Genomic DNA, 26,312 nt, shown 5'->3' on the forward strand with positions numbered 1-26,312 from the left:
GTAAACTCCATCCCAAAGCAGCAGTCATTGCCCTCATTTCTCTACATATTTCTCTACATGCCAATGTCACTGACATACACGGTGATGTTTTCACATGCATGATTTCAGCTAAGAGGGAAAGACTTCACTGGACTGTGTTAGATAGCTTTGTGACCCTTCAACGGCCATTGGGTTTCAGCTGTTGGTGCTCAAGGGCATCTCCAACAAAGGAGATCACAGTTATGCTTTTTTACTTTGTGTTACATGTTAATTTTTTTGAGTACTGCCCACTTATGGTGCTAGGCGGGTGGCAAGGGATGAAATTTCTCTGCATATTACATTAAATGACTTTTTCCTCCATTTTAGTTTCATCAGCAAAGATATATATACCTTGAATAAATGAAATTATTCCATAATAAGGTATGCTTTGTTTAGAACCAATCTTATAAGACTTTCTTATAAGACTTTCTGTTCTGACATATATTTAAAATGCTAAGATAATGTACCTGACTTCCCCCCCATCCACACCCACCCCCTTCTTCCAAAAACGGGTAAGATCTCCTTGCTTTGCTCTTATTTAGAAACTCTGGAAAGGCATATTTAGTTCTATTTGAATGGCTGTGTACCTACGGCTTCAGGTCACAGTAAAGTTTCTCTTGTGGCATTTGCCCTCTGTTAGATTTCAGCATGAAAAACAAATAATTAGGAAGAAAAGGCAATTCACCAGTACACAACATAGATGAAAAATGTTTTTGACAGGGTCTAAAAGATACAAAGATGTGTCTTACCTCCCAGGTCTGAGACAGCCGGCTGACAGACGCAGTGTTGAGACCCATAACAATAGCAAAGAATGAATTCAGATTTCTTTGGGCTTTACAGCTGTGGAATAAAAATATGAATGCTGTATTCTGATTTTTGTCCTCAGAATAAGAGATAAATGGAATGCACAGGTATCCTAGGTTACTGAGCCCAATTTCAACTCTCAGCACTAACATACAATCATCTTCCACATAATGAACTCATTAAATGTCCTATCATGGCCACCTGCAGTCTAGGTGATGTGGTCTCTAAGAAGTTTTTTAGTACACATTCCACTGTCTCATCAACCCTGTTGTTGGCAGGTTATTTTTCTTCCTTTGCTGTCAGAAGTAATTTTCCCTTTTCAATGTCCAAGTTACTCTCTGCTGTCCTTTACCATACAGAATAATTCCTTGACCTCTATTGTGTTGTATTATAAATATTTTCATCCCCTCTTTCATCTTTTCTGTAAATTGTACATCATTGGTTCCTTCAATTTTTCCTTGTGGTCATGGAGAGCAATCTATTTCTCTATATTGCTATTATCTTTCATTGAATTCTTTGTAATTCATTTTAACTTTTCTCCCTGCCCTACTTCTTACCAAGGAGATATGTGAGACAGTGGGAAAAGAAGGAGAAGCACAATTACTGCTTCACCTCTAAGTTCTTACATCTTTCTCCTATGCAAGTATAAAACAAATATAAAATATATTTACTTGGAACAGCGTCACACTTTGTCCTTGTCTTTAATTTGTCATCTATTATCACCCAAAGACCTTTGTCACAGCACTGTTCTTTACAATCACGCAGTTATTTCTTCAGCTCAGTATTAGCATTCCCTAGCTGAATTACTTTGCATCTATCTAAATTAAATCTTATCCCACTGTTGTTTGCACATGCCACTAGACTCCTTAGATCATTCTTTTTTTTATTTTTTTTTAAATCCTCCAATGCATTTGCAATCCCTCATCATTTTTATTGTCTGAAAATCTGATTAATGTTCAATTTACATATCCCTATAAATTAGTTGCAGTTTGCACTGGTTCCAATAGTGGTCCCTGTGGAATTTGCTTGATACCTCTATTCTTCGATGTTTCACTACATACAGTTGGCCCCTGCTTATTTCTAGTCCATTAGGAAATTTGAAATCCTGAAATAAAAAGATGTGTGCGTGTAAGAGAGAATCCTCTTAAGATGATTTTAGGTATGAGTGAATCCACTGTCTTCACTGGATTAATCACCGTGGAAAAGCACATGCCAAGGCCTTAGACTGGAAACTCTCTGGCACTTGTTACAAGTTTATATAAAGCTCACACTAAAGAGGCATAACATCTCTAGATGGCACATCTCTCACTTAACTTCAAGTGTCGTGTCTTGAAGTTAAAAGAGAAAACAGGCAGCAGTCAGAGCTGCTCTCAGCTCCCTACCTCTCTGCCTTGGTCATAAACAAAACAGCAGGGCTGCTTGTGGCTGCACATAGCACACTATTTCTCCACCCTAACTTGTCCAGAATTTATGAGATATTATAAGGTTTTGTTTTAGAAAGATGATTTTTGGATTAAAACAAGACCTCAGCGAACTAGATACTGTCCTATTTGTACAGCAGTATGCAGATTTTGACATAACTGATCTGATGGGTGCTTCTCCAGTGCACTGGGAGAGCCTGACTTCCATTTACTGACAACTGTATTTAGTTTCCACAGCTTCAACTATTCACTTAATAGACACAGAATTAATTCACATAGAGAAAGATTCTAGTCTGGAGACAAATATATCCCTATTCATGTGAGACATATGAAACTTTTCTTGGAATGCAAATTAACACTATTGTGGTGCAAGCAAGGCACACAGAACCAACCAGTTTTGACGTAACTGGACCAAACTTGGCCATTGATAAGGCAGAAAATGAAAGCAGTACTGTATACCCCAGAACTTGCAACCTAAATCAAATCACATTTATGAGTTACACTAGATTAGATTAGAAAAATTCATTTCACCAAAGGCACTGCTTCAGTAGAGAACAGCCTTTTGTATGTAACTGCTTTGCAAATTAAATCAACCCAGTCGATGAGGGGAACAAATTATACATTTTCCATGAACATGCATATTCAAATATTGCAAAAGACCAACAAGTGGAGAAAGGCAAGAAGAATGGTTGCACATATTTAAATTGCTCCATTCCCTTGGTTACCCAAATAAGAATAATTACAGAGAGAAGAACTCTCTGTCTATAGTATATGTGTATTTTGTTCCAAGGCATAGAATAAATGCCAGTACTACTTACTAATAGTGCAAGAATAGACTGCCATATCTAATTAGTGAAGAACCTCTGCCCTCCCCTTCCCTTCCCCCTTCCTCCCCCACCCATTTCAACAAATTAAAAGAGTATTCCAAACTTTTGGGAAAGTTTGCATGGGGCAACAGCTTACTGAAGCGAGTTTTCTCTCTAGAGGTAGGCCTTTAAAACAGTTTTCTGGTTCTCTTGTAGTCTTTGGAGAATGAGTGTTGCTGCTCAAATGTTTTGCAACATGCCTCCTCAGGTTAGCCCTGCTAAGAAAGGAGGTAGCCCTACATCATCATGTATTTTGCAGTTGATGCTGCAAATACACTGGCAGAGTAGCTGGGGAAGATTTGAACATCATACACTCCACCACATCTAATTTTGGCCAGTATTTGCTGTCGTTTTTTATGTTCTGTTTTATCTAGGTATGGTTACTACATTCTTAGAACTCAGGATGGCAAATTAGGTTTTTGTCTTTGCTTTGCACCTAATTCTCTTTTCCCACCATATATACATATATATAAAGCATTTGAATTCAAGGATTTTTGTTGCAACTTTAGTAACTTACTGGGCAGCAATCTTGATGAACTTTTTGACCAACTGTACACGTTTGCAGAGCTGGCTGCAGAGGAGTATCTCAGTGGCAACCCAAAGCTGGACCTCATTGCATCTTTGAAGCAGAAGACTGAGATTCTCAGTGTTTTCAGCACTGCCCTGTCTGCTGAATGTGAAGTATATGAGCTCTTGCTGGAAGACATTGTCAATATTATTAGGGATACAAAAATGACTTAAATATAAAGAAGTTATAAATTATGACAAATATTTCTGAGACAAGACTTGGATACAAATGGCTATTTTTTATTGTCCATGAGCCAATCACAAATGATTCAGTTTTTGGTTTGGCTTAGCAGTCTAGAGGCTTATTACAGTATTCAGGTGAACTGGAAGTCCTGCAAGATGTACTTTTCTTTTAAGATTTCCTGCAGTTCCACTTCTCATTTCAGGAAGATACAGGACATAACTAATCTGTCTCTTTCTGAATTTCATCACTTCTGTTCCAGCAGGAAGAAGCAACCAAATCCCAGAGCACTGCAGAATTTGAAAAATTTCCACTCCTATTTCTTGCTAAAAATGGCCAAATTTTCATGAACAGAAGCATGGGTCTTGCTTTCTGTGCAAAGAAAAAATATCTTGACTAGCTCTGTTTTGAAGTGTCTAACCTTAGCAAAAGAACATGAAATAAAAGATCAAGGAAAGCATCTGATGAGAGGCAAGGGAATTTCCCAGTCACTTTCTCAGAAAGTCATCACACTTTTCACTGAATGATATTTTCAAGTGACATTTTGTACTGTTAGCTGTGTGTTTTACTCAGAACCTCACAGCAGAACCTATCAAAGTCATTGAAACAATCCAATGGGCACTGAAGTGGGATATTATGACATTTTATAAAGCCTGCCCGGTGTTTTTTTATTTCATTGAAACCTAACCAGAGCAGTAATGTGAACATCTAACTTGCTGAAATAGTGATTTTTTTTATTTATTTTTTTTGTGTGTGTGTGTGTGATTAAAGTGAAATCAAGGTCACTTATTCATAGAGTCCTGTATTTACTGGAATATTGTTGAGTGCAAAGGACAATTTGCATCCACAACACATTAATACAGACAGTTTTTAGAGAATAATTGTGATCTTTTACTCTCTTGAGGCAAGTTTCAATAAAACCCACGATGTATACAGGGAACATGAGATGCACCACCACAGGGAAGTTACAAACCTTTGTCAAACTTTTGCAGTATCAAGGATTACAACCCATGTCTTGGACCTGATTCAATACCACAACTACTGAGAACTGTGACATCATATTGTCATGACAGTGAACCAAGAATCAAGGAATACCAATGCTCCAAAATCCTGGTGCAATATCAAGACACCAAAGCAATATACAGCTGCATGAGAACAATGTACATTGAAGCGAGCATGGTGCTCCTCACCTCATGAATTGCATTGAAGAGGCTCCAGTCAAAATTTGTTAGTTCTAAGGCAAGATCCCAGGTGTTGATTCCCAAAATTCTCACAGACCGTTGCTGCAACTCCTCATTTTCAGCAAATGGGTTCTAAATAATTGACAAGAACAAAAAATTCTGAGCAAATACCAAAAGCTTCACAATGAAACAGATGTTAGACCAAGGTACAAAACAGAGCTGACTGAGTAAGTAATCTTCTAAGTGCACTGAGGTGTTTTTTTCCACACTAATCAAAATCAATGAGTTATAGCCTATTTAATAAATAGCCTGAAACAAGAATTGGTCAATAGGATCAATGATTTCCCATTGGATTAGGATTTCTCCTTCCCTTTCTCTTATTCTCTCTAAACCTTAAGTGTAGAACACTGACCAAACAGGTAATGAACATAATGAAAATATAACTTCTGAAATTATCAAGAAAGTAAATTTTGACACCAGGAAATTTTTGTATTACAAGGTAAAGGAATCATCATGCAAACACACCAGCTCCAGAATAAATATACAAAACTTGCCACCAATCTACATACATTTACAAACAGCATAAATTCAACATAATTTACTCCAAGTGCAGTTGCCAACAAATAGTAAAACACTGCAGGTTCTGACTCATAAAAGTTACTTAGGTTATCACTGTGGAGTTCACTGGTATCGCCAGTATTAAGGGTCATTTGAATTTCCATTATTAGCTCTGATTTTCAAAGGTTTGTATTTCTTTTGTTTTTTGTTTTTTTTTTTTAACCTCATCAGTCTGAAACCTGGCACATGAACCATCTGCCAAGATGAAAGATTATTCTTATCAGTTAAGCCATTACTTTGGTGCTATATTCTTGACAGTTACAGCAAGTTTTGCTATTTTTATTATGCAACTAATGAAACTAGATTGGCTGTCACCTGTCTGTACTAGAAACCCTTCCTTAATATTAGCATTTTTAGAGGTGGCTAGAATGCTGGAGATAATGGGGATGACAGATTACAATGATATCAGCATGTCAGCTCTTCAGGGCACATTGATCCAACAAAATGTAAATAGACATTTCTCATTGCTAGGATGAATGCACAGATACTTGTGCTGACAACAAATAGAAGTCAGATGCAATACTGTCCCTGCACTTTCCTCGAAGCATATGAATAATTAGCAGAAAAGATTAAATCTTGGAGTTGCTGCCTCACTGAGGTTTGGGGAAAGCACAGGGAGAGAGATTTTTCAATCCCATTTCCTGAGGACAGAGGGAATGAGACAACTTCTGCTTTTCAACATGCTTCCCTCCCCAGCACCAGAGACACAGAAAGACAGAAAAACGGAAGAGAAAAGGAGATGCCACCAGCCACAAAATAACCATGTGGATGCCGCAACACTGTGGTCATGCTGATACTCAGTAATTTTGGTAAAACTCACACTACATATATACATAACTACATGTAGTAATTCCACGTTTGTAGGTTTGTAGAGTTTGTCTTCCACCTTCTGTAACTCTATACTAGCTATTTTATGTATCGTAAAAGCACAAGGGCTAAAAAAAGGAGTTGTGAGCTTTGAAGTAATCCTCATCTCAGTCAGCCCTGTACAACCACAAGCCAGCTTTTCTAGGCTGACATAGATTGAAAGATTTAAGCTTTATAGAAGCTTTGGTATATTTGAAATTGATGAACAAATTCCATTACTGTTCAGTCAAATAACTGCTGTTAATGCAAGATTTTTTTTCAGGTATAGAACAGCTTAGTAAGCTTCACTAAGGAACTGAAAAATAAGTCATGTACTGAAAACACACTCTTAAATGAATAGGAAGCCCTTGATCTGGAGTCAGACACATAAAAAATTGGAAGTACAAAATACACATCCTTACCAAAGAATCAGTCAGATCTTTTCGGTAGACAAACATACGACTCGATGATTCAAAAGACTTTGAGATGGCCAAGTCATTTGGTTGTAGTTCATGTTTTTCTTTAAAAATAGAAAATAAAACACACAAGCTTCAGAAAAAGGAATACAAGCTTCATATAAATACGAGAAAAAAAAAAAGCATTACAAACATATTTGTAAAGCCACTTATTTATTTTTTTTTTAGAACATAATCAAGCATTAAACACACATATACCAATCATGGTTTCATCATCTCCACACTATTCTGAATAATAAAAGAAAAATGTCTCTGATGGTGGACGAGAGCACAAAGTCTTCCATAACCTGCTTTCAGTGTGGACTTCACAGAGTCCATAGTTTCCATAGAATGGAAAGAAACCCTTACATTTTCTAGTCTAACCTCCTGTGCATTAGTGAACATTTCATTTCAACCCAGTGGATCCACCACAAATGCAGTGACTTCAGTTAAAGCAACGTGTCTCATCCTCAAGAGACTGACCTGCTGTGTGTCACAGGCAGAAAAAAGAACAGGGGTGGAGAACTCATCAGTAACTGTTCAACCCATAGAGCAGAGGAATAACTGGGAAAAAAAAGGTCCTTGTTAATTAATTTATGTAGAGAAATGATTCCTCTAGACCTTTACCAATTTATTTACTAACCAGCAGGACACACCAAACAGCCAGCAAAGAGAAAGGACTTTTTTTCTCCACTCACTGGGCAGCGTTCTGCTCTGGGCAATTTCTCTGGGCAGAGAAAGGTGGGGGGGGGAGGGTGAAGATCCAGAACACAGCTAAACACTCATGCCTTAGGAAAACTGTCTCTTCCTGCAGGCTCCAAGTAATCTTCTGGAGACCTGACGTGAAATTTGATTAGTCACTGTATTAATGTAGATCCAAAAGCACAACAAGCATGTTGACAGCTGACTTTTCATGGCCTATGAGGGAGGGGTAGAAGCAGGAGTCTGAGTGCAAAACATCATTACTAACAATCCATTTTTCCCCTTCCTGTGCTCACACTGATGCCAGAAACATTCATGCTGAACTACCAGTATGTCCTTTCAAGATAATTTTGAATAAAAAGACCTTGCTTGTTCATTTAAAGAGTACAATAAAAACACGTTCTTCAATGCTCAACCTGTTGCCCTCCAAGTGGATGGTGGATGACAGCTCTGAGTCACGCAAACAGTGAAAAACAAAGGAAAAAATAAAGCATTGGCAGGCTGCTGTTTATTGCACACAGCACACAAGTGGCAATGCATAGGAACAAGGATACTGAAACTGTGCTATCTCCAATTAATTCGTTCCATGTGACCAAACAGCATTTTGGAAATTACAATGGTCGTGTACAAATGATAGTCCTATTGTACCTGCATTTTAATGATTTCTTCTTATTGAACAGCCAAATGGCAGTGACTTCTTTTTTCTGTGGCTTTCTTAGGAAACAATGCAGTCTAGAGATAATAGTATGTTTCATTATTTATGAATTGCTGGTTTTCTTTAGATAACTAGGTAGTTAGCACCAGATTTATTGCTATCAGAGCAAAACTTGCTCTGCTCCTGACCGGGAGCAAAACACCCGAAGAGTAACAGCAGCAGAATGATCTTGCAGTGCTGCAAAATGCAATGGACTCGAGTTTGGGCACACACAAGGGTAAAACAAGTACATCTGCAAGTGATGTAACCCAGTTGGCCAGGACGCCTACATGTAATGCTCCCGTGTGGCTGCTCCACGCCCCGGCTCTCAATTGCCAGGGCAGGGCGCCATCTCCTTGCCACCCACACCAAAATCCTGCAAAAAAAAAGGTTATTTAATTGTGTTTGACATGGGGGAGGGAAAATGTGACCTCCACTTCTGAATCAGATAAATAAACAGAACAAGCCAGCATTTGTCTGTATTTCAAAGAAGTAAGACTGAATGCAGTGTCTTTACAGGTTTGCCCTTTGTCTTGGGATCCACACTGGTTAATGCTGGCTGAGAGCACAGCCCAGGCATTCTCAAGTCTTAGCCCTACTTTGCAGGTCCAGCTTATCCTTTTCATGTACCTAATTACATCACTTCTTTTATTTTCAATAAGAAAAGATACTGCAATGAAGAAAACAACCTGACCAGTGATTTTAAGGCCTGACAGACACCAAATAAAATCTTGGCTTTTGGCTGGTCCCTAGTGTCAGCCCACAATCAGTCTGATCCTCCACGTAAAGACAATAAGCCTTTCTTGGTAAATGAGAAACACTGAACTAACAGGCAAAAAATGTCAGTCATAAGCAATACTGCCTCAGTATCTTGACTGTGCAAATATATGTCTCCCTCCTTTCTCCTGGAGAATATTCATTCCCCATGCTGTAAATAAGAAAGCAGTCACACATACAGTATTTGCTATTCCCTTTTATATTTTAAAAGCAAACCATGCCTCATTGCCTTCCAAATTAATTTAGATGTGAAAGTAGATTTATCTGTGGGGAACAAAAAAAATATCTTGTAATACTGATGGATACGGACAGTCCTTTGCACTCCCTTCCCAGCATGGAAACACCGCATCCGGAAGGACCCAAGAATGAGCAGTTGCCATGGGAACGACTCTGGGATGCAGCTCCTCATTGTTCCCTGGTCATCCAGCTGTGGGCCCATGCAGGAACAGCTGTATACTTGCACCAGAAAATGTCAGCCCTCCCTTAAGGTGATGCACTAAAGGGTGAGTAATTGGATGAAGGAACGGTATTTACCACCAGAGAACGTGACTGTCACCAGTGCCAGCTCCTCCTCTGGGTACTGGATCTTTTCCGCTATAATCTTCAGTATCTCCTGTGCCGAAGCGGTTACTTGAGCTTTCACGCTGACATAGGAGTGCTCCGTTATATACACGCGGCAGAATACTGCACAGAGGAAGAAAGGCAGGCTCAGCAGAAGTCAGAGACCCTAGCAGAAAAGGGGGGAACGCACATACCCAGTCTCTGCAATACCCAAGCTGCAGGAAGGGCTGCTCCCGCACCCTGCCCAACAGGGATGTGAAACTAAGCACCAACCATCACCATTTTCCCCCTCACCACCCCCTCTTCCTGGGAGATGACAGGGACAAACAGATGCATTTCCATGGATGCATGTCAGCAACACCTACTCAAGAGCTCCTACCATGAGGATGCATAGCTGACAACCTCCTCTGCTGTCTATTTTCTCTGCAAACTCAGCTGTTACCACGTTTTGCCCCTTCCTTTTAGGTTTAGATAAATCACCATTCTTCTGCTGCAGAAACTATTTTGCCCCTCCACTTTCACCTGGAGCAGTAAGTTCCTCAAGAGACATCTAAACTACATGCACTGCCGGGGTATGTTAGCACCAGCAGAGGCTGCCTGAACTGCAGTGCAATTTGTTCCAAAACTCTCTTCCTGAGTCACTTGCAGCACACATAAAAGGGACTGGTTTGGAGAAATTCCCTGGGCTCAAAACTTCCACGGAAGTCCAAGAGTTGTTTAGGCTCTGGGCAGGAGATTCCCATTGGTAACGCTGTGGTTGGCTCAAGCAGTACCTTGTTTCTGCTATGAAAATGATGTATGCTCCCTGTTTCCCAGAATTTTAGGTTTACTTTTTTTTTTTTCTTTCTGAGTTTGCTGTAGCCAGATATTTGAAATACAGCTGCCATACTTAAAAGGAAAGAAACAGACCTGCAGACTGGCACAGATGTTTCAAAATGACATCTGCTAATGATAATTGCCACAGCTCTGGATTCCTTACTTGCTTAAGTGCTTAAAATTTTCATTTTCTTCTACTTAAGTGGTTATTGCAGACAGGCTGCTACCATGACAGTATAAGATAATAGTATTCTTCTCCAGAAATGTTGTATTTTTACTGACAAATGTATGTAGCAATTTTGCCTGTTGTACAAATCTTCACAGCTTCAGGGCACTGTCATTAACTGAGACCATGCCAGAAGTGGTTAAGGACTCTATCTTACTGAGCATCTTTTTTGTGTTGTAGAAAAGAAAAACAAAGATAAGAAGGAAGGAGGAACTTAACATTTAACCTTGGGGAAGAAAAGTCATTTGATTTTATATTTTTTTTCTTAACCTATATCTGCTGGCAGACAGTAAATCAGGTGCTCATCGTGTGTCAGAATCTCTCTTCAGAATGCATAAAACTAGTGAAAAGGTAGATATATCAAACTGCACTCTAAATTACAAGGTAGAAAAAAAAAATAAATAAGACAGCAATATTTGGCCTCCATATGCAGAGCACAACACAACTTGCCTACAGTGAATTTGTTTGAAAACTCCACCTCTGCCATTTGGGAGGGGAAAGTGACAGCAATATATTAACTTATAATTGAGCTGTTGACATACCCTTTATTTAGCATTGAACCAACCTACAAAATCAGGTCCTTGAGAACAACTATCGTACTGATCCTCTTCCCCTCCACAAATCCATGATATTTATAGGCATGGACCATGACATCCCTTCAAGAGCCTACGCTGCCCCTCAGTGAGATGCAGGAGGGAATGCCACCAGGAGGCTGTGGGCATGGGCTGTAAACAACCCTGAGAGGTAACATTATATTAGGAGATAAAATGCTTCTAGTCTGACCTCTGGCCCTGAGGGCAAGAGGCATGGTGTGGCTTGGACAAACCCATCCTCTACAAGCACCATCTCTTGGCAGCACTCCACAGCCCATCCCATTTCCCTCTGTCACACCCAGGCATCTCTCTCCTCTCCCCAGCCCCACTTTTTCTATTTAATTCCCTCAGTACCAGCATCTTCCATGGCTCACGCTCACAAAGAGAGAGAGCAAAGCAATTTATGGCCTTGCTGGGTTCTACTCTTCTTGTCCCTATGGCCATGGGATCTGTCCCCTCTCTTGTGCCAGCACCTTTCCTTCTCATGAGCGGTGTCAGACTTTTTAAGAAGAAAAATGGATGTGGGGGTTCTCATCTAGAAATTACATTTTTAGAAGCAGCTTCGTCAGCCTAAACCTCAAGAAGATTTTCAGGCGCAGAAAGAGGCTACCTATCAGCAGAACATAGTGTAGAAAAAGACTTGGCACTAATGGAGCTGTTTTCTTGCCATGTCACAAATGAGCACTAAAAATATCTTGACTCAACATGAACTTGTGGAGTTTTGTTCCCAAGGAGAAATAAAGATTTGTTGTTAAAGGGCAAGGTTTCCCAGGAGAGGATTTTTCTGCCTGTTCTCTGCTCGTTTGCGTGGTGTTATTCTCCTCTCTGCCTACTTCCTCTTGAAGGCATTATGGGATAGCAAGAGCTTAATTTTATTATTGCATTACCGACAACGAAGGGAAGTCATATTTTGAAATGGTTGACATTAAAGCATAGTGGCATCTCAACCTCCAGAAGGAAAGGTTTTTGAGGAGAGAGGAACTGACACCGGTTCTCAGAGTTAGCAGATCCTGCCCCACTTAACCTGACAGGCTCATTCACCTCTTGCACCAAACATCTAGGTCAAGAGACTGAAATCATGACACAGGGCAGGAATAAAGTCTGTTGGATAGGCTGCCTCTCCTGTGAATCACATAGCTCTGTCACAGAACCACTGGAGGAACTGGGTGGGGGAAAGCCCTTGAGGTATCATTCTACCACTGAGACCCTGCAAAGCTGGAGTCAGAAAGATAATCTTTATACAGCCAAACCTTTCTTGTTTGTGGTCCTAGGGTCCTGTTCAGAATCTGTATGTCCCATAATGTGTACCTTACAGGCAGCCCTTACTCAGAAACAATTTTGCCCTGACATTTAAAGGCAGTGCACTAGGCTTTTCCCCCACTCTTTCAGTCATACTTACTTTCTTCTGCTTCATTCATGGTTCCTCTGTGCTGCAGCCAGCTCTCCTTTAGACTGAACTGGTGGAAAAAGGTTTTATTCTGTGAGGGAGTGGGGGAGGAAAAAAAAAAAAAGAAAAAGAAAAAAAAAGAGACAACAATGACTCTCTGCATTCCTGCCCTTTACAAAGCAGTAATTCACAGAATATAGCATTCAGCGCATACATCTGGCCAAGAGGTTTCTGTATAGGAAATCCACCCACCCTTTCCTGGATCAGTAAACTGGGAGTTGCTTACTAAATAATGGCAAAGGTGGGAATTTCTGAGGAAGTGAGATGTGCCTAGGCCAAGCAGCCTCGACATTTCAAGGTTATTTGTAATCACGCACAAAGTTAATTTCTTATGCACTTATTCTTATATACATTTCCTATGTACCAATCAGCCTACCTGGCAATTTCACTGTTCTGCCCTCTACATTTCTGCAGTAACATTTTAAGCTTGTTATACGCTACAGCTTCAATCCAGAAGACTTCACTAGCTCAGCAGTTCACCTCTGCAAAGTTCATACATAAACATTCTCCAGTTGCATCTTTTACCTCTGGTTAAATAGACAAATCCATGTTCTTCTCTTTCTTTCTTTCTCTGTCCCTGTCACAACAAATCCCCCTTTACTCTGTTTACTTGCCACCTGCAGTCAACGCCTGTGCTCAGGCTGGTTTGCCGCATCTATCCAGCCAGGCAGGATGTGCTCCCAGACCTTTGTTGTTCAAAATATTCAACACTGACATCTCAGGATGTATTGTTAAGATGATAATACTGTCACAGCCACTGCAGGTTAGTTCACACAACTGATATCTAGGCTACACTGGCAGGAAAAAAATAAAAATCCTTAAGTAATGTTGCAGGTCTAGCCTCACTGACGTATCCTGTCATGTTTTTGGTCACCCGTCACTTTCAACTGAGACACCAAGAAAAGACGTGAAAGTGGAGAGGAGGAAAGAAAGTGAGATTGTAAGTTAGCTAGCAATCAGCAAGAAACAGGCTTGTGTTACCTTTCGGTGTGGTGAATATTCATCTACAGTGCTGAAACAAAAAGGAAAATCCAAATCATTCTTTCCACTCAAAGATTAGGAAGTTCTAGCTATCTAAGTTTACAACATAAAAAAGCTTTTTTTAACATTAAATGTTCACCAGAGCATAGCTGCAGAGCTCCTTCAGTGAAAGCTAAGGGCATCTGACTCAACCAGAAAACTCTACTGTGAATTGCAAAGTCAATGCAGAAAAAAGAAAGTCTGTGAGATCCCAGAGGACACTGATACCAGTGCCAGCCAGGGTCACAGCTCTTTCAATTTCCCAAAAGGACAAATCACAGAAATGATTCCATTTGTTAGAAAAATGTGCCGAGGAAATATCTTTCACAAATACAGTAATTATTAGTAAAACAGTAACCCTAACGCAACCACTGCAAAAGAGATTTGCTTCTCAATACTGCAGGGAAGAGGAGAGAGAATGCATCGTCTGAAGTCAAAGACTGCTGGTTCTGAATTACATTTTGCCAGTTTTTCCACACACTATTGCTTTACTTGGAAATCATCACAACCAAAATTGATGGGAGCAATTGTAGAACACACTTCACCCAACAAACATCAGATAAAATGGAATAATCTAGCTTTACTTTAGAGACGAGATGTATTGTAAAAGTGAATACAGTATTTGTATCACTCATCCCTTTATCTTTACTGAATTCCAGCAAGATGCCAACAAAAATAAATTACACTTTAAATAAAATGAGCTTTGATCACAAATATAATCAATACTTACTGACGACGATGCATCCCAAGTATTTTCTGAAATTCCTTCAGTTCCTTCTCAAGAATGGGATATTCATATACATCATCTAATACATTCCGGTATATCGTCTACAAAATAAAATAGTATCTGCAAACATCTGATAACTCAAAAATAAATCTAAGGTGTCACATCAGTAGTCTAAATCAATTCAGGCACTAGCCTACTGAAATAAGTTTCATCCTTGTTTTTATGCAATCAGCAGAGAATGTCCCTATTTAAATTTTCAGGCTAGTTCAATGCTCAGTTTGTCTTCAGAGAAGCACTCTTTTTATCAACACCAAGTGAAAAAGTAAAACGTTGAACTCACTAGTCTACAAACAGAAAGATAAAATGGCACTTATGGCTGTTACATGAAATGTGGATTAGTTCTGAACAATCCATTCAGAAGCTTTAGGACATACCACACCATCACCACTCATACAAAATGATGATAATTTGATTTAGACTTTCAAAATAAATGTTCTTCTTCACTTCCTCATGTTTGCAGACATTTTAAATTGAGTCAAGACTTTCTTCAAATTTAGTTAAATATTCATTTTTTTACTTGAGTGAATGACTGAACAGAGCAAAAAGGCCCTCAGGAAGATCTCCAGTTACAAGACAAAGTTTTCAAGAAAGGTGAAAGATCAATCCTACAAATTCTCTCAAAATACTTTCATTTTTCTATCAGCAGGGAGAAAAAAAATAAAAATAAAATAACATAAAAATCAGCTAGATCTAATAGATCTTGGACAAGTGAAGACATGGCTATTTGGCAAGTATAAAGTTTTGGTACTCAGATACTTGCTAAGAGGGGCAGAATATTTATGCATTTAATAGAAATGCATAAAGCTGTGTTTTCAATATACAAACATTGTGGAATACCATTATACTCTTCCTTGTACCTCAGACAAAGACTTCAAAACTTGCCCTTCATCCATGATCAAACTGACTGTAGACCCTGTTCTGGAAGACCAGTGTGTCTAAGGAACCTCCACAACTCTGTAGTTTTATTTCCTACCCTCTTTATTTTTCCCCATTTTCTAGACTGCATGTACTTTTATAATTTTCATACCTGAAAGTAATGTTTTTTTCATTTTGAATATATGAATAACAGATGCATGTTCAACATGACTTCCTCTAAGGCATTAAGGAAAAACATGCAAAAAAACTATAAATAGATATTTAGAACTAATCTTAAATATGAAAAATTATGCTTTTTTAATTTTCGCTGTTGAGGCTTTTTAGACAAAACATGATAATTAAACACTGAAATGCATCAGGAAGTGTTTCAATACCTTTAAAAATTGTTTTAAATGCTCATCTTCATGTAACCAGTCTTTATAGAGAGAAGTCCACTGAGAAACCAAATGCAAAACTTTTCGTTTCCTACAGGATACATCAGAGTCGTCTTCTTTCCCTTGATAGTTCTTTGCACAATAGGTACAGTAGGTTAAGGGAAAAATATACTAAGGGTTCACTGAAACTTCACTGAATCAAGTGACAGAAAAAAATTCATAATCACCTTGTTTGTTGTTTAGTAATTAAAGTTTTTTTCACTAAACTGTTCAGTTTTAAATGCATATTTATCCTCTTTGAAACGTTAGGAATTTCAACTTTTTGGAATGAAATACTCAGCAATAGAAATGTCATTTCATTCCCTGTGTCAACATGATTTTTTTTTCCTTTCTATACTAGAGAGAGAAGTCTATAAAACGTAAAAACAGTTTAAAAGGAGTTATACGATGTTGAGTCATATCTTTCCTGTAGAAGTGGGAATGATCCTTTGTCCTGCACACAGATGCCAATGTGAACATCTGTATGAAGGAGGACAATGTATCATTACAACAACAACAACAACAAAATGAGCAGAAGAAGTCAGTTCTTTTTCCCTGCACAAATTATACTATCTGCAGAAATAACGCTATTCAGAAAAAAAAAGGGGGGGGGGGGGGAGTAAAAGAATCTATTTCCACTATTGTTATCTATTCACAAAGTAGAAATACGAAATGACACAAGGTACTCACTTTATACATTGTTCCTGTCCCTTCACTATTCTTTTTTTCATTAAGTGAAAAGATTATGCTTTCACGGCAAAAAGAAAAGAAAGTAAAAAAAGAAGGTTCATTTTATACCTGCAAGATCATTCAAGCAATACACCATAGCTTATGGAAATAATTGGAAATAGGAGAAAAAAAATTGTTTTGTCTCAAAATGATTTATATATTGTATCAAAATGACAAAAGGTACAGACATTGTAGAATACTTCATTTTTTTTTCCTCTTAACATATTCTGAAGTATATTACACAAGTATTCTAAGAATTTACATTTATGTTCTGGGTATTTTTAAACCTGAACTTAAATGTTATTTTTGTAAAAGTTATGAAGATTTATATAGCTTTAAAAAAAAACAGCATTTGCACTGTTGTTATGAATTAGGCCTGACAGTATACAAACATAGGTGTCACTGTGTGACGCCTGCTAATACAACACTTAAAAGGATATTGCCTCAGAAGTGCCTGGCACAAGTCATCAGTTGTCATGAAAACTGTGTACGTGAGAAGGAAGTCATCCAGGAGAGTTTCTGCAGAGGAAGACAAAAAATAATAAGGTACAATATACTGGTGAAAGGAAGAAGACCATATCTATTATCTATTCCTGTGTGCATGGCAGGAACAGGAACTCAAAAAAAAAAAAAAAAAAAAAAAAAGCCTAAAGAATACATCACTGGTTTGAAGACTGTTTCACACAGTTAACAGTATGTTTCCACTGCAGATGCTGCAGATGAGATCCTTATTTAACAAGCACATCAACTCTCATAGAGACAAAGAGTAGAAATATGCACAAAATAAGCCAGAGTTCAGCACTAAGAATCTTCATCATAAACACCACCACCCTGGTTGATACTGCTGGATGGTTCCAGCCAAGCAACCTTTCCACCAGATAAATTGTTTTAAAATTTCAGAAGACAAGTTTTTACTAATAGAAGATGGAAAACTGTGATTGCCATGTACGGTGATGAACATGTAGGCATAGTTTTTGAGAAGCATGAACTACGCATATTGAAACCTTTAGCTGGTTAAATCTTGTATGCAACACTAAGTGCTGGGACATTTACTCTACGGTTTACTTAATTATATTATTCAAGTTATTTTCTGCTTCTGACATTCCTCCAAATGGTTTCTATCAGTGTTACTAAAATGACCTGAACGTACTTGCTGACAAAGCATTTCTACCCACTGCAATGTAGGACCTCAGGTTGTCAGGACAAGCAGTACTGTCAATTCAGACCTCAATAGAGCTTTCTCATTCCTCACTCCTATGCCACACTAATTTTAGGATTTCTCCAAACCTTTCCTACATACAGTAGTCACAAGAGGGAAGGTTGAAAGAACTAGGTTTGCTCTAAGATGAGAGGGCTCAGGAGGAATCTTGTGGTGGTCTTCAACAGCTCAGTGGCAAGGTAGAGATAAAGCCTAACTTTTGCCAGGAGCATGTAATGTAATGACAAAAGGAAACCATCAGACACAGATAAAAGGGACTTTTTTTTTTCCTTTTGAGGATGGACAACCACAGGGACAAGTTGCCCAGACAGACTGCAGAACCTCCAACATCAACAATATTCAAAGCTTGCTGGGGCACCACAGCCTGATCTTACTAAAGCTGCTTTAAGCAAGGGTTAGACCAGATGGCCTCCAGAGGTCCCTTCCAAAGAAAACTGCACTATAACTCAAACAACTTTGCTTCTAGTGCTAGTTAATCACTCATACATGATGTGTGATCTCAGAATTAGTTTTTATTTTGTTCACAAACACAATCTTTTAGTTTTCTGCAAACAGACATGAGAATTATGCCAGTCATTTTATGCCCAAAATAAAAATGACAGTTTTTGTCATTGTTGTTGTTGTTTTTTTGTTTGTTTGTTTGGATAAAACAATGCTTTTTTTCTTGAAACTTGAGGAGTCTGCATTCACTGTATTTCTTTGACTTCCAGCAAATACTCTGTGTTCCCTTTAACAAGAAATCAGTTTTGCACCACCTGCTTTACCAGATGAGAACAGGAGCATAAACAGAGGCTGACAGATAAAGGAAATTCTGGTTACTTTTATTTATATCTATCTACCTATATATATATAGATACACACACACACACACACTTATATATATTGTGAGGAATAAAGAAAAATTAGATTGACGACTAAAAGAAAATGATTAAATAAAAAAATCATGAAGAGAAATTAAAAATATAGCATCGCAGGCTTTTGCATGAAGAAAGACTTCTTCCAAAAGCATCTTCTTTCTTTTTCAACTATTACTGTGCTATATTACTGTATTATTTATATAAATATATAAATAAAAATAAATAAATAAATAAAAAGTATTTATTTTAGAGCAAAATAGTGGTATTACTAGTTGTTATTAGTTAGCTATTACTAGTAATTGCTAGTACTCAGTTGTGATTTAAGTGATGGATTTACAGCTGTAGAGACTGAAGGACAGAACACCCCTCACAGGATTACGATAGCTGTGCCCTCATTTCCGTATGTTGGCTTCCTCACTATTTGTTTATGATGTGGTCCAGTCCAAGCTAGTGCTTGTGTGCATGTGTGTAACTGAGAGCAACCCAGCAGCTTTTCATACTAAGGCTGTAATTTCACAATAATTTAGGCCAATTTAAGTCACATCTGCCTTGGACCTCCTTCTCAGTAAATTGACCTCTTAGATGAAGTGCAGAATGGCAAGAAAAATTCATCCATGTATCATTCAGAGCCAGATATCACGTGAATATCACATGGATGGATGGCTAATGACATCCCACCCTGCGAGCACAGGATTCAAAATACAGATAATAATAATAATAAATCTAGATCAATGCCTTTTGCCCAGTAGTTCTTAAAAGACTCCTGATGTGAAGAAGCATAGCTAAAGCTCCTTGTATTCACTAATAAAACAAGTGGATTCTTTATATTTCACCAGCATTGCTTAAAAACTGTAGAAAGTACTATCTCTGTATAAAACAAATGTTTTGTCTCAGTAAATGAAAAAGATGTTGTGAACAGCTTGTTCTCTATCTAAAAGGCCTTCTATTCATTCTTTTGCATGTCTTTTGGATGATACAATGCAGCTACTAAAGTTGGAGATTTCACAAACATTTATTTGGAAACTGTTGTTCCTGGAGCCAACCACCACATCTAATCTCTCATTTTAGTTTTTGACCAAACTACATGTATGTGCAGTGATACTCATGAAGTCAAAGGTACGGTTACAACAGATTATTTCCACAGTTGTCTGTTCTATATTGGTGATGCCAAAGCATCAACAATAAATAGCCATATATTCAGAAGAGAAATGAAGTACTAGCTGAAGGAAAGCTTCAATCCTTATCAGTGAACTTGAGGAATTGTTCAAAATACTGTGACTTTATCATACTAACTGATGTTAAAATACCAATACAAAAAAATATTTTTAATACAGATCATGTGTTTTCCAGATGTCTGTTATCAATTCTTTTCCAATCCCAAAGTGTTAGGATAGGAAGAAAGGCTGGTTTTGATATGATTTGAGTTTTTGCTTAAACTTTTTGCACAAACAGTGTTATAGATATTACTAATGCAATTCTTTTTAAAACAAGTGACAATTAAAACTGTTTATTTTTTCAGATGTCCCACCAACTCTTTTTAAGCCCTCCGTTCAACTCAGACATACCTCTATCTGTTCAGTCTCTAGCTTCTAACGACTTTATCATAATAAGGTATACCACTCAGCCAACGCAAAGTCACAGAGTGGTTACTTTTTTTTTTTCTTTTAAATACAAAGGAAATGCTAAGAAGTCAATATATTATGATTCCTGTAGTTTGTGTATAGGCTGCATTTCTTCAAATTGCCTCTGAACTTGTTTAGAAACGTAAACCCTAAAGGAATATTTTGAACAAAAAAGTCTAGATTATACATGTGATCCATTAATAGCATCACTCATCTGTTAAATTACCTTAACAAGTAAGCAATGAAAATGCTTTTGCTAGATTAAATATCTATTGCCAGTCATCACATAAAGACTTTGTAATAATATTCATATTTTAAAACACCTGTACTAACTTGCATGTATTTCCCTTAAGTAGATATGTACAGTTCACTCTACATATCTTCTGTATTTTCTTCTCAAATGCACTGTAATTTAAGATAATTCCAATATAGTTTTATATGCCATAGCAAGGACACAAAATCTAAGTGCTCACTGATTCTTCAAAAATAATCTCTTCAACACAAACAATTGCAGGCTTCTCAAATACTTTTTGAAGAGTAATGTGCTCTCAATTACTAATTTGTTGGTCTTAACCTGCAACCAGAGAGAAAGTCTAGGCAAGAGACAATTTATTCACAGCAAATTATTTGTTCTGTGCTCCTAATGGACACTTACAAGAGTACATGTCAAGAGGAAGGGCTTTAAGTGTACAAGTTGACCTAATAATTATGAACAAAATTCTTTCTGTTTTTTCCTCTTTAGTCATGGTTGATTTAAGAGTTTAAAAAAAAAAAAAAAAAAAGCAATTCCAGTCATCATTAATTATTTACAGTGCACCATACACCCACTCATAATTGCAGTGAAGTACCTCAGCTTTTAAACTTTACTGTCCCAGTTTCTGCATAAATTTGTGACCACCTTCCCTAGTTTTTCTGGTGTTTATAATATCTAGTGAGAATAAAATGCACAGTAATAGCTGAAAAAGAAAAAAAGCTGCCTTTGGAAGAAAAGTCTTTCTTCATGCAAAAGCCTGTGATGCTATTTTTTTTTTTAACTTCTCTTCATGAATTTTTTATTTAATCATTTTCTTTTAGTCATCAATCTAATTTTTCTTTATTCCTCACAATTTACCTTTATTTGGTTAAGCAATCACTACAAAGTATGCAGTCAGCTTGCAGCTATGGAATATTTCATTTCAAAGACAATTTCAAGCATTTTAAAGATTCATTGAGACATGCAACAGAAACACCATGTGTTCAATGGGCTACTGCTCTTGCAGCTCTTTGGGGGCAGCCTTAGGCAGTAAATCTCACCACACTGAATGTGTGCTCTCACCATAGGCATAAAAATAGTAACAACTACAAAAAGTGCACTGTGCTTATTTGTTATTAAATAGTCAATTCACACCAGCTTCTGCTGAGACAGGTTCTCACGGGCTGTGTGTCTTCCCCCAGGTGAAAAAAGGCAACGTAGACATTAACTTTACTGGCAGCTCTTAGTACCCTTCTTCCAGACTTTCTGCACTAAGTCCTTCTGCAAGATATGTTCAGGATGGGTAAGGGATGGAGAGAGCAGTATATAGGCATGGGATGCCCTGATGCACATGGATATCCCAGGGAACATTTGCTTTCAGTTGGCAACTGGAAGACCCAGAAAAGACATCTACAAGAGAAGTTACAGCTGTACTGCATGTGTACAGTGATGGGATCCAATGGCAACAACAATCTGGCTGGGAACAGGGATCTTGAGTCCCAGAGACAGTAAACAGTCATATATTTGCATAACCAATCAGTTGTACCTTCCCATGTCCTTCAAAAAATCCACAGGATTCCCTGCTGCTTTCCATGTGCCCTCTTAAATGAATAGATCATACCCTTTCTCTCTGAGGGTGCAACTCTACAAATTTTAACCCAGTGTGAGGGCATATTTTTTTATATATGCACAATTTTAAATGGCAGGAGTGTAGAGTGGGTTTCTCACATGAATTTACACAACAAATTTTATTTCTTTCTTCTCCACTGTCTTCTCTAGACAGGGTATCAATTACCAAGGCTGAGAAAAGAAATGAATAAAGAGCTGTAGCCAGAAACCCTCTGTGGTACACCTTTAGGAAACCAGCAGAGGCAGTATACTTTTATGTCTTTGGTATGTCTAAGACCTGTAAATTAATCTCAAACTTGGACATTTTCTTAAGCTTGCATAGTGGTACAAGGCATCAGGGGAGCATTATGATATTAATAACTTGTTACAGAAATGTGGAAAGAGACTTAATCTAAAGGATCTTAATCTTTGTCAAATGAAATAGAAGTTAAATTATTTTTATGAAATTAAATATTTTAGCTATCACATAAAATGAATGAAGGAAGAGAAGAAGTAGAGAAATATTCCAGTGCTACAGATAGCTACACCTAACTACCTTATCAATTTGTATATCCATGTATTATTTACTAGCATGGGTTTAAACACACTTGTGTACATCATCACAGCTAGAACACTACACGTATACTCTATACATATTTACGTTATGAATATGTTCAATAGATCAAACTATTCAGAGTACACCTATTGCTAATATTAGACAACCTATCCAGCTAAGCCAGATATAACTGCTCCTAATGCCAGCACTGAGTCATTAATCCCTTTATACCCACAAGAAGAGATAACCAAGAAGAGACAAACTCCAGTTTGTTCTGGTTTTCTGATCACCCTGTTACATCCTGAATAGTTGTTGTTTTGCTGCTTCTCAATTTCTACCAACCAAAAAACTACCAGTGAAAAATAAGCCAAACACGTCTCCTTCACAAACAGATTGCCCTGATGACAAGAACCCTTCTCTTTTCATATCTGACCCTACAAAGCAACTTTTTACCTCTCGTTCTTCTTACTCTATGGTGTTTCTGTTTCCATTTTCTTTCTTTGTTATTACATGCTTATTTAAATATTAAGAAAAAATACATTTATGCAAAACATCTGCCCAACAATATTTTAAATATACAATGCATAACTTTGTTTCTAGTAATTACATTGTTTACAAAAGGTAACTTGCTCTGTATAGAGGGGTACAAACATACAGGCTCTGTGCCTATAGACTCTGTATCCCTTTATCTGCGGATTGCCTATGTCACGTACTGTTAGTTATTAAGAGGGTAATAGTGAAATCTTAAACTGTAAAGAAAAACAACTAATGTAGTTTTTTGTAAAGCTTATCACCCATTCTGAATATAAATCTCTTTCACTTCGCACTGTACAAATCCATTGTGAATGGTTGTGCAAGAATTATAGAAAGATTTAAGGGTTTTTTAGACCTGTATTCCACATTAAATCGGATTACAAGAAAATACAGATAAAGTACTGGAAAGCAAGTCTTTTTCCACTTTATGTAAAGTAGGTGTTCAGCTTTCTCTGAGGATTTGCTTGAGGAGACCAAACCTAGATGGAGAATGCAGAGGAAAAAAAAAAAATCATCTAAAAAGCCTGAAAGAACAAGCTTCTGGAATTCACAGTTAATTCATAAGTTAAAACTTAATGAGCTTTTACAGTGTCAAGTTCACAGCCCTTACTCTTGGATTTCACTATGAGTATGTGAAGAACTAAGCAAAAGGGTGAAGAATTCTTGTCTTGGGTTAGAAGGACAACTCTCAAAACCCTCTGCTTTCCCAGCCAAGGAAATTACTAAATACCCTTACTCTTCAATTTACCTCTCATTCTCAGAAAGGTATCAAACAGAAAGAGATCAGAAGATCTCCTCCATCCTGAGGCATGTTAAAACCTCAGTATAATATATTTAGTGGGCAGTGCATAGGAACTCCAGCAACATGAACTCTTAGTTGGAGTTACACACACATTTCTCAAACATCAATGCAAACTCTAAGTTTCATGCAGGAATTAGACCTCTTTGCTCTTTAGAGTGTGGCGGGGTGGGAGACTTTTTTGGGGGGAAATATGTTTTAGATAACATATAGAAAAAATACAACAGCTGTAACCCTTCATCTACGCCATCTCTTATTTGTGACTATGACATGCAAACACAATGGTATAAGCATACAGACATCTCCTGTGAAGTTCCTTATTTTAATGAACTAATCAGTGTTAACCAGAATTCTAAATTTAAAAATCACCAACAACTTCAAAATTTGTTCTTGCATTCACTGTGTCATCCCTACCTCACATGACCAGCCACTTTTCCTTAGCATTTAGTGAGGCTCACCCTACTGAGTATGTTAGAAAAAAAAAATCCTTCAGTGTTTTATATCTTCCTGTCTATGAGTTAAACATTGGACTCAACAATGCTAATGTATCTTGTGACCTCAAGACACAATCAGAAAAATGTGGGATTTTTTTTTTTTTAATTTTATTTAAGAAAATACTCAGAGATGGGGTTAGCAATACCATAATGTTCAGAAATGGTTAAAACTTGTATTTCTCACAATTGCAGAAAAGCAGCCGTATGAGATAGGGTTACAGCTGGGCAAACAGACAGATGAAATCCCCGTGCTTGAGTAAAATGAATGCTGATTGCTTACTGTTCTGCAGGGAACAGACATTTTTTGCTATTTTGAATACGTACTTACTGAGTTCAAATTAAACTAGATGAGGGCCACAGCAATGCATTTGCAAGTTTTTGTGCCTCTCAGTGCTGAAAGCTCTTAAGTTTGACAAATTTTTTGTCATCCCTCTTACTCCTTTCCATAAACTGTGAAAAATTATAATCACACCTCAAGGTGGAAGCTGCTACACGTAGTCTCTGGTTCACATAATACTATGCAATGCCCTGAAACCTTTCAGCAATGCAAATGCATGTCCAGCAAGTTGTAGCTAGTAATCAGAAAATTGCTCGTTCTGCAGAAATGGAAAAAACGATTTGAGGGCAACTCCTTTTAAAGATAGAAGTTTCTCAATAATCTGTAATTCCACAGCAATTTACTAAAAATGTCAGGATGTCCCTGAGTACAAACAGTAAATGCAAACTGCTATCATTACTGTCTGATCTAGCAAGATACCATTCATAACAGCAAGGGTGCTGAGTAGTCCTAAATTCCCCTTGCCTTCAGCAGATGGCAGTGGCACTCAGGACCTCACAGGATTAGCCCTTAATCCAAAAATCAAATACTACAGAAATGCTATGCCACTATGGGCACAGCTTGAAGCAAAAAATGAAAATCACGTTGAGAAATAAAGGTCAATATATAATTTGCTGCTAATGTATTAAAACAATTATAGTAGTTATGTCATCTAACCACTGAAGCTCTGAGAAATCAATGTGCAAAGGAATAAAGAGCAAGGCATTTATTTCTGTCGTTAGGTTAGAAAAAGAAAATATATAAGGGCAAGATATTTAACCTGTACAACCAGAATTTTTATTAGAGCACAAAAATTGGAACTAGGAATAATTTCTAAGGTCACCTCCCAGTGATTTCTGGCAGTATTTTAACATCTGCAGAATTAATCAAACACATTCTGTCTGGTAAGGTCAAAGATCCTCCCGAAGCTGCATTCCAGTTGCTGCTATCATACATACTGGAGCAGTTTCATATTTTGTTAGAGGGACAAAAAGCCCTGAAACCACAGGCATAGAGCAAATGTCAGACTTGTCTAGCTTTAATGAGGCACTAATTTTTTTTTTTCACATAGTCATCTGAAATCTGAAGCTTTTTTTCCCCCCTCCAGGTAGGATGGAGCCGTGGTGATTAATGTGCAGCTATAATGGTCTGGGTTATTTGAAGTTACAGAACAAATCCACTACACCTTATACATTTTAAAGTATTAGAAATATTGCCTATAGCTCTAACCCTAAGATATTGCTACTTTAAAAAAAAAAAAAAAAAAAAAAAAAATATTGTAACTAAACCACTCAAGCCTACCATGCAGTGAAACTTCAATTGACAGCAGACTGAGATATCTAAAATATGTGCAAAGTATTCCCATCAGCCTAGCTGCAGAAAGAAGCCAGTCCTTGCTCGCCTCTCCAGTCTCCCGAAGTACTTCAGGAAAAAAAAAAACACAACATCCTCTCCTTCCATTGATTGTTTCTAATAA

The 26,312-nt window shown here is 37.6% G+C and overlaps 1 protein-coding gene across 2 annotated transcripts in view; it reads right to left on the reverse strand.

Annotated features, from left to right (window-relative positions):
* The window catches only part of RAPGEF5 (Rap guanine nucleotide exchange factor 5), a 160,943-nt gene that overhangs the window by 18,436 nt on the left and 116,195 nt on the right, over window positions 1-26,312 (reverse strand). For both annotated transcript variants that reach the window (XM_082753751.1, XM_082753750.1), the window contains 10 exons: window positions 17,039-17,117; window positions 15,831-15,975; window positions 14,524-14,621; window positions 13,755-13,785; window positions 12,726-12,804; window positions 9,665-9,814; window positions 6,925-7,022; window positions 5,048-5,170; window positions 3,627-3,805; window positions 768-858 (listed from right to left, as the gene is read on the reverse strand). In XM_082753751.1, the coding sequence (XP_082609877.1) occupies window positions 768-858; window positions 3,627-3,805; window positions 5,048-5,170; window positions 6,925-7,022; window positions 9,665-9,814; window positions 12,726-12,804; window positions 13,755-13,785; window positions 14,524-14,621; window positions 15,831-15,975; window positions 17,039-17,117 (1,073 nt within the window). The remainder of the gene's footprint in view (window positions 1-767; window positions 859-3,626; window positions 3,806-5,047; window positions 5,171-6,924; window positions 7,023-9,664; window positions 9,815-12,725; window positions 12,805-13,754; window positions 13,786-14,523; window positions 14,622-15,830; window positions 15,976-17,038; window positions 17,118-26,312) is intronic.

Source organism: Aythya marila (assembly GCF_965140915.1).
Source record: "Aythya marila genome assembly, chromosome: 2".
Classification (NCBI taxonomy): domain Eukaryota; kingdom Metazoa; phylum Chordata; class Aves; order Anseriformes; family Anatidae; genus Aythya; species Aythya marila.